The sequence below is a fragment of the Hemicordylus capensis genome, chromosome 5, assembly GCF_027244095.1.
Source record: "Hemicordylus capensis ecotype Gifberg chromosome 5, rHemCap1.1.pri, whole genome shotgun sequence".
Classification (NCBI taxonomy): Eukaryota; Metazoa; Chordata; class Lepidosauria; order Squamata; family Cordylidae; genus Hemicordylus; species Hemicordylus capensis.
In genome coordinates this window covers 189967929-189980873 of record NC_069661.1, presented here as the reverse complement: position 1 = coordinate 189980873, position 12945 = coordinate 189967929, and the positions used below count along the sequence as shown (strand labels likewise).

Sequence of the window (12945 nt, the reverse complement as noted above, 5' to 3'; positions counted from 1 at the left end):
CCTAGTGTAAACGTGCCAGCCTTTAAGGTGTCACAAGACTGCTTTATTGCGTTTGGATGGTGGAGTAATAGAACTTCTTTTCATCTACTGAAACGGCTGCTTTACAAGAACCTGCTTCAATCGGCCCTTTCCTTCGGTTGCAGAAGCTACTCCCCGACCATTATCCCCGCTGCCCTAACTTGGCCTGTGTCTGATAGACCCACTTCGGACACGGGGTCAGTCACCGGGAACCCGGGGGACTACCATTCCCATCATGCCGTTCGCTGTCCCCTTTCCTTTGTGATGCTTCATGGCCCCCGCTATTCTCTTCAGAGAAGGGAGGGGGAAGAGAAGGGAAGGTTTGATCTCGCGAGACTCGTGCGAGCAAGGGGAAAGGGTGGTGTGTGCGCGTACAAGTTTGGGGTCGGACTGGGCCGCCGCGCCACTTCGGAGAAAGAATCGAAACTGACGAGAGGGATCGTGGGCGAGCAACTGTGGGCGGATCCACTCCCTATCGCGCCTCCGGCCCTGTTAGCGCTGCGTGACACCGATGGCGGCTCCTGCGACTGAGGAGGAGACGGCGGCGGCCCCGAGCGGCCTCTCCCCGAAGGAGGAGGGGGAGCTGGAGGACGGAGAAATCAGCGACGACGACAACAACGATGGGCCTCCGGAGCCCAGCCACAGAGGAGGAGATGGCGGCGGCCCCAACGCCACCTCCGCCAGCAGCAGCAAGGGCCCCCCCGCCAGGCGCAGGCCGCCTCCCGAACTGCGGGGCAGCCTGCTGCTCTCCTCGTCGCGCCGCTTCCCTCACTTGCGGCACCAGCCTCCCCCTGCGGCCGGGCACCTCCACGGCCACAGCGGAGGCGGCGGGTACCGGCTGAAGGAGCCTTTCCGGCCGCACCCGCCGCAACCACCGCCTTCGTCTTCCTGCTCGCGGCTGCCGCCCGGTGCGCACTCCGACTCGGGCCCCAGGCTCTCGTTTTGGGAGCGGAGCCACAACGCGCTGGATCGGTTTCGTTTTCGAGGCCGGCCCTACCGGGGCGGGGGCCGCTGGGGCAGGAGCCGAGGAGGGGTCACCGTTGGAAGGCCCCCGGGAGGAGGGGGTGGCGGCGGCGGCGGCGGGTACAGTGGGAACCAGGGCTGGAGGGAGCCCTCGCCTCGGAAATGTATCCTTGTCCCTGGAGCCCTGGGCCTCTTCCCTTTTGCTTTAGCTCACAGGACGATTTTGGAAAGCGGGGTGGGGGTGGTGTCAGGCGACCTGGGGGCTGAGCCGTAGTGATGCTTCGGCCAGGGCGAAACTCTGGCCTTTGAGAAGGCCTTTCGCCCAGTTTGGCTCTCTGGGTTGGGTGGAGCTGCGATGACGCCAGCACAAGGGCCTAGAGCTAACTAAGCGGCTTTCTCTGTTCAGAGTGTAATGTCAAAGTTGGAGTAAGGTCTGCCCTGTATTTCTTTTCTTTTTCTTTTTAAAGGGGCAGTGTGGAAGTATGATGTGTCTTCCCAGAAGTTAGGTTGCTGGGAAGAGTTCTGCAACAAGGAATACCATATGTTTGTGATCTGGGGGGAAACTGACATTTAGCACCTTAGATGAGCCTTATGTGGTGCTAGAGAGTCTGAAGCACTTCTCTTGTGGCTTGTAAGAGCCTAATTTCATCTTTTAAGCAAAGCATTAGTCATACAGTTCTAGAATTCTGATGTGTCCTTGGTTACACAACTGAGTCACACAACAAACAAATTGGTGGAAGGTGGGGGGGTGTCTTCAGGTACATGTTACGCTTAACCAACATGCGTTTAAAGCCTCTTAGTAATGAGTTCAAAATTAGTCCTAGATTGGGTAGATGAATAGCACATATTTGTACTAAATTGGGCTAGGTGTGTGCGTGGAACTGGATATGCCGGTTCGGTTAGAGTTGGAACCGGTTCACAGACCGGTCCAAAACAATCAAACTGGACCCAGTCTGGTCCAAACTGGTTTGTGGACCAGTTCAAGGGTCTACTTGTAAAGGGGAATTTGGTGAGGATTTCCATTTACCAGTAAAGGAGCAGGGGGGCTTTCCTAGGCCTAGAGGGGTGGGAGCGGAGTTAGCAGTACTCACAAAAAGGAGCAGCCATGGGGGATGGTGGCGGTGGCTCCCCCTCCCCTGCTGACCTCTCCCAGAGTAGCCCAGGCTGCTGCTGGCCTGTGTTACTCTGGGGGAGGCCAGCGGGGGTCGGGGGACCTCCCGCCACCTCCCTGTAGTGGCCACCCATCCTTTTTGTGAGTATTACTGGCTCCCCTCCAACCTCCTCTAGGCCTAGGAAAGCCCCCCTGCCCCTTTACTGGTATAGGGGAATCCTTACCAGATTCCCCTTTACCGGTAGACCCCCAAACTGGTCTGGTCCAAATTGGATCAGCTGAGCTGGCTTACACATCCCTAAATTAGGCTGCTGTCTTATGTATGTTTACCTTGGAGTGAGCTTAGGACTTCTTTCTGATGAAATGTGCATAGGATATTTACTGCACTTTATACAAAACAGAGTGTAAGGGCCACTGAATTCCATAGGATGCATCTTGAATGCACATAAACAGAATTGTTATGCTGAAATAATGCAGCTTGTTTACGTTTGCCTTCAGATTTAAAACTAAATTGAAGGAGTTTTCAGTGGTTGAGTAACTTGTGTTGTACAATACAGTGATTAATATCTTAGACATTTACTACTTGAGCAAGTACTCTTTGGTCCATGAAGTTAGTTTACCTACTGCAGCCTTAGTCTGTTGTGCATTGACCAGGGTGTGGTTCTTGTCTGCTGTTCTAGTTTCAGTTTTGTATATGAAATGCAAGAGTAAAATGTATGTGGAGGCATATTCTGAATTGTTAAGTAGCTTGTTCTGTGTGGGTTATATCTTGTAGTTTACCCATCTATTGTCTTTTTTTTTTAATGGAAGGCTTTAAACAACAACTAAGGTTTTTCAGTATATTTCCTGCTCCCTTATTTCCATGTTCATACTTGCTGAAGATGACATGATGAATTCTGTTTAATTCATACCTTAAAAGTACATCGCTGCTTTAAAAGGACACATTTGGCAGATCTATATTGCTTTCCGAGTAATATAGCAAGCAGTGTGGCACCATGCATAGAGTGCTGGACTTTAAATGGGAGTACTTGGAGGTTCAATCACTGCATAGTTATGAAACTCTTTGGGTTACAAGGTGCTGCTATTTCTTCGCTAACCTGCCTTACTAGGCTGCTTGTGTGGTCAAAATTGGATAACCTCATGTGTAGTCTACCTTGAGATCCTTGGAGGAAAGAAATATGACAAGCAGTATGGGAGATCTACTCTCATAATATTGAACAGGGACTTTGCTAGGTCGTTAAAAGCTCTGGGGCTTGGGCCCACAGCCTCTGATTTTTAAAACAGACTTTTGGGAGGGTTAACTACTTCTTTGGGAGGGTACCAAGCTCCTTCTCCTGGGCTGTTGTCACCTCTTTCTCCTCCCACCCCCACTGAGCCCAGCAGCTGAGTTGCTTCCAGATATGATGGGCATCTGCCACTCACTTCATCAAGCCCAGCAGCTTTTTTGCTCTTAGGCAGAAAGCTGAGGGCCCTGTGTGCTGAAAGAGTCAGCCCCAGCACAACCTCCTTCCCTTTCCCTTTCCCTTTGTGCGCAAATGGAAAGGGAGGAGATGGAGAATGTAGGAAGAGATGGAAAGAAGTCTTTTGCCTCATTCCCTCCCCCTTTCTGTTACAGGGCATGGAAGGGGCTGGGCGAGGTATTGACAGGCAACATCTGGGCTGGAATTTTTAGTTCTCTCCCAGAGCACCTCCCCCTCGCCACTTTCTCCTGCTTGGTCCAAATAAGGTTGGTGGTGGGAGGCAGGAAAGCAAGAAGTTCAGGGCACCCAGCCATTTGAGAGACATGTTCCTTGTGCCCTGTGCTAGAAATGCTAATGATGTTAGAGTTTAGTGCAGGTCTTCTCAACTTAGTTCCCTCAACCAGCTGTTTTTGAACTACAGTTCCCATAATCTTCAGCCACAGTGGCCAGTTGCCCGGGATTATGAGAATTGTAGGCCAGCATCTACAGGAGGGCCAAAGTTGAGCAGCCCTGGTTTAGGGTCATTCAATTAAATTGAAGGCACCCTGTAGCTAATTATTGGAATATACTGTTATGACATGGTTATGGTCACTAGTTTCAATTAGGGATGTGCACGAACCGCTCCGGTGGCCATGTTAGAGGCCTCCGAACCGGTTCGCAATTGGGCCGGGCCGGCGGCGGGGGAGGTGTCTAGCTTTAAGAGCGGGTGGGTAGTACTTACGGTAAGCCACGCGTGGAATGCTGTGGAAATTGCTGGGAAGCTCTACATGCCCCAGGAGTCCATCCCCAGCTTACCAGGTGATGTCCGTGATGCTTATGAATGGTTTATGCAAGTTGGCTGTTGTTGACTTTCCCCGCATTGCTGCCATGGACTGAACATGACTCATACCTTAATTGAGTGGTTTAATGCAACAGAAAACTCTGTTTTCTTTAGAAGCACAGTCACTTCTTGTAACTACTAGATTCTGTGTCTAAAAACTTGAGCATAATGAGTGTGGCCATCTACATTCCTGAGGGAAACAAACCTTTGTTTCTTAGTATGCTTTCTTTGAAGGCAAGAAGGTAAGATGCCTTTCCTAGAAGAGCCACTTAAATCTAAATGATATTATTTGCAGCAGCCATGTAAATGAGTGTGTATTAAAGAGACTGCATGGCTAGTATAAAAAGCTCCCCTCATGTATAAGAGATGTGGTTAAAACCTTTTATACCACTAATCTGTCATATTGAAAATATTTACCTTTGTGGGCCAAAAAGATCATGGCTGTGTTGCAAGCTCCCAAAGTTTCTGAGTGACAAGAAGAAAGTTTTTAGCATCATATTTGCCAGTTAGCTACCCATATTGAATTCTCTGTGTTCTAGTTTTTGTTGAAATCTATTTAAGGGTTCTTTATATTTATTTAAAATATTCCCACTCTGCTCCTTAAATGCAATAAATTAAAATAATAAAAGATTGTTGGAGGATTGCCTCACTGGTAGCAGCTACTGCTCCTCCTCCTTCTGTGAAAGGTAGTTGATGGTTCTACTAGCTTCTGAGGGCAGGAAGAGCCTAATCCTAGTTGGAGAAAGAATAGTGGCTGGAGATGGTTATGGGGACATTTTGCCTTGCTACAGGATTGCTTGACAAATCCCATGGGCCAGGAAGCCATGGCACCTAGAAATTTAGCTGTGATGCCTAGACTAGAATATTCAGAAGCAATGCTATTTAATAAAATGGTTATTTGTCCCAAGCAGCCCTGTTTTGGTTCTGAGTAGGTTACTTGTAAAAGGGATAGAGAGAAGCCCATTTACTCTCCTCCTCCATAATGTCCGTCACTGAGTTGGGTAACTTTGTCAAGTGTCAGTCTGGCTCCTAGATCCAAAGAAAATGTAACAAGGGTTGCCTCGCTGGTTTTCCAGTTGCAATAGTAATTATTCAAAATACCCACACAAAAAAATGCCTGATGAGCAGTTAGCTACTGCATTCAAATATAACCAAGCCTGTGTGCACTGTTCTGGGTAGCACAGAAAACCTGTGGATTGTGGTATTGGTCCCAGAACTTAGTTTCTGAGAATTTAGGCTTTCATTAAAAAATAAATAAAAAATGTTCGCAGCCTTCATTTATTTGGAAGTGTGTGGGTGAGAGGTGGCTTTCCAGTGGTTAGGTAAGGCATAGCTTCTTGCCCCTCCCACTTACTAGAAAACCAGAATAAATTATGAAAATGCAAAAATGGTAAAGTATGCAAAATAAGAGAACATGCATACTGTACTTGTGTAATGTAAACTGATTGCCGAAATGAGCTTTTGTCACAAAACTTTTGTTAGCTTGGAACAGAACTTCATTTTGTTTAGTGCAGATTACACACAGCCCCAAGTACTGTATAATTTTCCTCAATGAGTGTGCTCTCTCAGTGCCTCAGGCTCTGAGCGGGGCTGCAATCAAAGCATTAAAATGAGCAGATCTTATGTTTACCTGACCCTTTACACATTGGTAGAACTGCCACCAGCTGCTTATTTAAACAGGGAAGATCCAGAGTATGTTTGAGCCTAGGAAGTGGCTGAGGTAGATATTGGAAGAAGTAGTCACCTGGCATGGGAGTGGAGTAAGGAAGTACTTGGTCAGTAAATATGTAAATGGGGTATGTTGTCTCAGGCTTAATAAACATTATTTATTAGAATTTTCAGAATATTTTCCAGTACAAGATTACAATAAAATCACCTAGAAAGGGAACTTAAATGTAGTGGCTATATTTGAATCACTGTAAATGTATAAATGACAAATGTACTCCAGATATTTTTCTTAATAAATAATACAGCCAAAATATTTGGGAAGTCTCCATCAAGAAAAAACTATTCATTTAAAAATGATAACTCTGTTGAAGAGAGTTTTGAGGATCTATTGCTGAAATATAAGCAGATTCAACTAGAGCTTGAATATATTAATAAAGATGAGAAATTGGCTCTGAATAATAAAGAAGAAACTGTTCCACAAGGTGACTCTGAAACAGCTAGTCCCAAGGACCAAATAACTGTAGATGATGTCAGTATTACAAAGGATGCTGTGAATGAAGTATCTCCTGAGGAGAAGAATCAAGTGTTAACCTTTCAGGCATTTGAACTGAAGCCTCTCAGGCAGAAACTGCCAACACTAGCTGAGAGAAGCAAGTTAAAGAAAGTGAAAGATGGCGCAAAACCACCACCACCACCAAAATCTGAATTATTGGATGCCAATCAAGGTAATACTTTGCAATAGCTTCATGATTACACAAGTTGATTTATGCCCATTGGAATCTTCAAAACTAGAAGATCATGGTTTGAAAGATGATTTGCATCTAAAACTAGAAGTTGCTTTGTAATGTAGCATTGCTCTGAAGAATCCAGTTTGCAGCTTGTGAGGTGCTCCAGGACCTACCTTTGCTCTTGGATAACCTGGTGGCACCTGTATTTAAAAGTGTGTTTGCACAGATTCTGCTGTTGTGCCAGCGGCAGCCTTTTCTGGAAAAGACATAACACATACTTGGATCACTCAGACATGTAACACACTCTACATGGGGTTCCATTTGAAGTGTGTTTGGAAACTACACCTGGTGTAGAATTCTGCTGTTAGACTGATGTTGAGCATATTTGAAACATACTGTACAAGTTTTTTATTGCAATGACTCCCAGTTGTTTTCTGAGCTCACTTCAAAGGTCACCTGTCAAGCCGTAAACAGTTTGGAGCTAGGGTATTTAAAAGACTGCTTCTTCCCACATTGGGATAGGGTTCCTTCATGCTCTCCTTCATGTCCCACTTCCTTCATGAAGTGGGACAATGGGTATGCAAATCATGGCCGCCTTGGTCATTAGCAGGAGGTGTGGAACTCTCCTTGGTGGGAGCCCCTACAAACATGTTCCCTTTTGGCCTTTCAGCAATGAGTGAGAATTGTTCTGTTAGGCTGATCTTTTAGTACTGGCTAGTTTTTACCCGTGTGTGTATGTGTTTAAAATATGACTCTGGCTGGTTGTATAATTTGCCGTGTGCTGCCTATTTTATTATTTGCTGTTGTTCAGGATTGTATGCCTCTAAATTTATAGTGGTGTTTCGAAGATGAGGTAAAATGAGTTTAGTGTCTTCATTTGGTCAATACCTTCAATGCGTACTCTCAATTCCTTGGCCGCCGTCTGGCAATAGAGACGGGTTTAGAAAAAAAATTAAATTTTAAAAAAAATCAGTGAAAAACTCCCTTGTAAATATTTCATTTGTGTAATATTTTTCTCAGAAAATTTTACTATGCAAATTTTCCTGATGTTCTAAATAGATTATGATTTGATTTCACATGGTAGTTGAAATATTGTGATTGTGTGTGTGTGACTTTGGAAAAGAGTGTCACACCCAACTGAGGGGGATGTGCTTGACAGACCTCATTGTCACTGCTGCGATGGACAAACCCCAGCCTGGAATTACTGTAGGTGTTTTGGAATTGGCAGTGATGCCTCTGTGTGATCTGATCTTGATCTGACTTTGATCCTACCTCAGAGGGAGGATCTGAGATGGTTCATCTAGAAATCCGTTTGCACAGTGCTCCTGATGGACTTGATATCGGCTCACATAAATGAAAGAGTGGGGTGCCTAGGCAGCTGCTTCCTGTTTTCACTTTGCACATCTGTGTAAATGAAATCGGTAAAATGTCTAAGGGAGACAGACACTGGGAGTTGTGTGCTTATTTATGGCACACAGATCACGTGTACTCTGCAGCTTGAAACCTTATGAGAACCAGACATTTAGCTTTTGTAGCATGTAGTAGTAGAGTAATCTTTTAAACATAGTGTATATTTTAAAATGAGTATTTTTGCATGATTTGATTCATTTATTTGTGAGTATTTGGTTTTGTCACTAGTCATAGAAAAATATGTTCTTATTTTCAAGCAGTGGATGAGAAAGAACAAGGAGAACAAAAACTTAGCCTTTCAGATGTTGCAGCAGAGAAGGTAAGGAAGACACTTGCCTTTTATCTGTACAATAAAGAGTTTGCACATTATTGTGGCCCTGTCCTTCTATAGGGTAATTACATTTTAGTCTTAGCAAGCTTATGTATAGGGGGGAAATGGTGTTTGATTAAATCTGGTGATTAATGAAAAGCAGATACACGTTTTGCTTTTTGTTCAACAATAGAAACTTCTTGATGAAGAAGAGGAGATGTCAGAGTTGCAGTTAAGACTACTAGCTCTTCAGTCTGCTAGTAAAAAATGGCAGCAGAAGGAGCAGCAAGTGATGAAAGAAAGCAAGGAAAAACTGACTAAGGCAAAAACTGTGCAACCAAAGGTCAAAACCTGTGCTACAAAATCCCATTCTGCCAAAAAGACCAGCACTGCAGGTAAAACACTAAATGAGTTAGCAGTGGCTTTCAGAGACAAAGTGTGCAATGTCTACTTTTTGCCAGACTACATTCTCTATAGATGTATTTTGTATTTCAAAGAAATGAAGTGCAATTAAAAAATGCTTATATTTAAAGCTAAGCAAGCATTAAGGAAACAGCAAACGAAAGTGTGGAAGAAACTGCAGCAGCAGAAGGAACAAGAAAGGCGGCAAAAGGAAGAGGAACAGCGAAAGCAAGAGGAAGAGGAAGAAAGGAGGAAACGGGAAGAGGAAATCAGAAAAATTCGTGACCTTTCAAATCAAGAAGAACAGTACAATAGGTTCATGAAGTTGGTTGGGGGAAAAAGGAGATCAGGAGGCAAGGTAAATTTACAGGTATTACATGCAAGTATATGGGTCTGATAAGCCCCTTTTCTGTGAGGTACATACTGCAGGCCAGAAGGTTTGTGTGGAGGTGCACATTTGTATTTTGGTCTCATGTTCGTTGACACGATTAGGGGTTTGGTTATTTTTCACACTCTTGTCATCTGGAGCCTGAGAGTGCTAGGCTGAAGTCTTATATCAGCCAAAGGTGGTTTGGTGGTTCCTGGGAAAAGTGCGGGTTTTATTCTCAGTTTCCTATCTATAAACTGAAATTACTGACCACAAGGGCGCTATGTGTTATGAAAAAAAGTTTTAAATCACTTGGTACAGTGAATATGCTATGAACTAAAAACACTCTGCAGTCTGAAAAAAAGAACTGGTATACTACATTAAGAAATTGAAAAGTCCTTCGTGGTGGCTGATAGACTAACCAAGTGTGGCTGCTACATGAGAAGTGCCAGTGCTGCTACTGAGTTCTCAACTAAAGCAGCACTAGCACTTGCATCAGGGGGCGGGGATTAGATGCCCTCCCCTTCCCCAAGAAGCTTTCTGGCCCCTGAACATGCGTCTCTCGTTGTGCAGTTCTGAGACATATTTTGAATGTGCAACAGAGCACTTCGAAAAGAAGAGGAGGTCCTCTAAATCCACCCACCTTTCTGTGCGATTGCTGTTGCTGCATGGCTGGTGCAGCTTTATGGCGGGCTATGGGGTGGAGACTGCCTTGATTAACCTGATGGATGATTTCCAATCAGGAACTGTCAGAGGAAATGTGACTCTGTTGCTCCTTTTGGACTTCTTGGCAGCTTTTGATACTACTGACCATGGTATCCTTCTGGAGCACCTGGGAGGGTTGGGAGTGGGAGACACTGCTTTGTGCAGTGGTTCCACTCCTACCTCTCGGGCAGATTCCAGATGGTGTCCCTTGGGGGACTGTCGTTCTTCAAAATCTGAACTTCGGTATGGTAGGGATGTGCACGGAACCCGTCCGAAGGCCATGTTGGAGGCCTCCGAACCGGTTCGGAATTGGGCTGGTCCAGCGGGGTGGTGGTGTCTCGCTTTAAGGGCGGGGGGGGGGGAGTACTTATCCCTCCTTCTGCTTTCCCCGCTCCGGTGTTTCACTTTGGAGCAAAGTTTTTGGGGTGGCAGCGTTCCTCCCTGCCTCCCCTGCCCTTGTTGTTGCCCAGAAAAAGCAGAAGTTACTTCCGCACATGCGCCTGTTGCGGTGCGTGCGTGTCCACTGCTGCATGCACGCCACACACGTCGCATGCACATGCAACGTGTGATGTGGGCGGCGTGTGCACAGCGTTAACGGATCTGCACGCTGCCATTTCTTGAGATAAATGACCTCAGAACAGTAGTACATTTGCTGGTCACCTCCAGACTTGACTGCAGTGTGTTCTATGTGGGGCTGCCTTTGTACGTAGTCCGGAAACTGCAGTTGGTCCAGAATGCGGCAGCGAGGTTGGTCTCTTGAGTCATCTCGGCGAGACCATATCACTCCTATCTTAAAAGATCTACACTGGCTGCCGATAATTTTCTGGGCAAACTACAAGGTCTTGGTTATAACCTATAAAGCCCTAAACAGTTTAGGCCCCCCTGGGTGTTTAAGAGAACATCTTCTTCGGTTTGAGCCACATTGGCCATCGAGATCATCAGGAGAGGTTTGTCTGCAGTTGCCACTACCTCGTCTGGTGACTATAGGGGATGGGCCTTCTCTGTTGCTGCCCCGAGGCTTTGAAACGCGCTTCCTGCTGAAATAAGAGCCTCCACATCTCTTATAGCTTTTTAAAAAGGCAATCAAGACACATTTGTTCACCCAGGCTTTTAATTAGATACTGTTTTAATAGTTGGATGGTTTAATAGATAGTTTTTAACAGTTTTAATGTTTTTAAATTTTAAATTATTGTTAATATGTTAACCTTTTTACTTGTTTTTATTGTTTTGTTGCAAACTGCCCAGAGACTTGGATTTTGGGAGGTATACAAATATGTTAAATAGATAAATAAATAAATTAGCCTAACTCATTAGCAGCACCAGCATTTCTCACATAGCACTTGTGCTTTGTTAGTCTGGATTTCAGCCAGTTTTCTTTTTAACCTGCTGGATACCAAAATAAAGGAATTGTAAAGTCTATGGATACAGATGGTAATTGGTAAGAAGGCTGTGTGAGCAGAAAGTACTTAAAATGTATGTACTAAGGCCTAAAAAATTGGCTGCAACCATACTGAGGGATCGTCAATATTAACAAGGCTAACTTTATCAGTCATGTTCTGAGTTGATTACTGTCCGCTCAAAAGTAACATTGGTAGCTGTTTAGTAATAATTTTAGAAGTACGTAATGGAGCCCTTTGTACAAAGTGTTTTACAGGCTTTCCTACATTTTGTTCTAACAATCAAGTGAGATGAGCTATTATTACTCTGGTTTTGCAGGTTAGATTTTGTCTTCCAGCAATGGTTGTAGCATGATTTGATTGCTTTGAAAAGGAAGCATCATTCTTTTTGTCACTTTGACTCTGTTTTAGTGGTGCGATTTGATATCTATTTGAGAGTCAGTGTGTGTCATGTAAAAATAATCTTACTGCTACTGCCCCTAACTTAACCTGTAGCTGGTGCCATGAGAAAAGCTGCAGCAAATGGAAGCTAGTAGCTGGTTTAAAAGCCACAGCTAACCCCTGCTTGCTCTATTATTTTTCTTTGCAAAGTTATTTATGACAAAACTGAGGCTGTATTAAAGTGGTTGAAGAAAGCAAATAAAAATCTATTCAAGGCTAAAAAGCAATTCTTGGTGTTAGTCCTCAGATAAAGACTTGAGATGGTCATTAGATAAGCAATCGACTGAGAGTGCAGGAGGGATCTATCAGTATGACAATTACGATGAAGTTGCTATGGACACAGAAAGTGAAACTAATTCTCCTGGTAAGTGTATAACATATGGACTACTTTTATTCGCTATTTTCCTAATGTCGTAACTGTACATTGCCGGCCATTGGTTTATTTTCTAATATTGCGGCTGCTACATGAGAAGCGGCTTGAAAGATTTTGCTAAAATTAAATTCCTCCTACACTCTGCAGCTGTACTGAGCTTGGATAGAAGAAGTGTTGCTAAGTGTGCACATGCTCTGTGTTGCTGAGATGTTTGGCAGTCAGTGTACCACTATTCATTTTCAGATTCAGCCTTGAATCTGTGTCTGTCAGTCGTCTACCTTGGAAAGGGCATTCAGTGTATTCTGCTACTCTTGTCATTATCCTGAGGACTCCCTGCAAGTGCAGTACATGTCTTCCTTCAGCAAGCTCAGTTTGTACATTTGAGAAGCGTATAAAACTAATGTATATAGAGGGATTGTGCCTGCTGTTCCTGCCTGTGATGCATGTAAGCTGTGTTCACAAAGGAACAATGAACACATGGAGGTTAGGGACATTGACAGTCAGTGCAGTTCCACTCCTCCAAACACATTAGTTTCCCAAATGTGTTAGAAGCTCTAATGAAATCCTCAGGTTTCATCTTGAAGGAACTGGGTCATGTTATTTAGGGCTGAGAACACTTTAAATGAGTTTTGTCTTTTTGATGAGTCCTTTTCTAGTGAATTTACACTGTTAAGTCTTCCATTTGAGCAGATGCAGTAGGTTTTCAGACTGCAGATCCAGATCAAATCATGTGTTGTGTAAGTGGGTCGCCCAAGTTAAAGACAAAAAACTG

General features: G+C 44.5%; 1 protein-coding gene across 5 annotated transcripts in view; it reads left to right on the top strand.

Moving 5' to 3' along the window:
• The first annotated feature begins 324 nt into the window (after window positions 1-324).
• Window positions 325-12945, top strand: part of ZFC3H1 (zinc finger C3H1-type containing) — a 60824-nt gene continuing 48203 nt past the window's right edge. For 3 of the 5 annotated variants that reach the window (XR_008308404.1, XR_008308405.1, XM_053255081.1), the window contains exons 1-6: window positions 325-1145; window positions 6346-6765; window positions 8436-8497; window positions 8682-8883; window positions 9022-9248; window positions 12041-12164. Coding sequence is in view for 3 of the 5 variants with exons in the window: in XM_053255081.1 (XP_053111056.1) it covers window positions 530-1145; window positions 6346-6765; window positions 8436-8497; window positions 8682-8883; window positions 9022-9248; window positions 12041-12164 (1651 nt within the window). In the remaining 2 variants the exon portion in view is untranslated. The remainder of the gene's footprint in view (window positions 1146-6345; window positions 6766-8435; window positions 8498-8681; window positions 8884-9021; window positions 9249-12040; window positions 12165-12945) is intronic. The other 2 variants (XM_053255082.1, XM_053255083.1) reach the window with 2 other exon arrangements.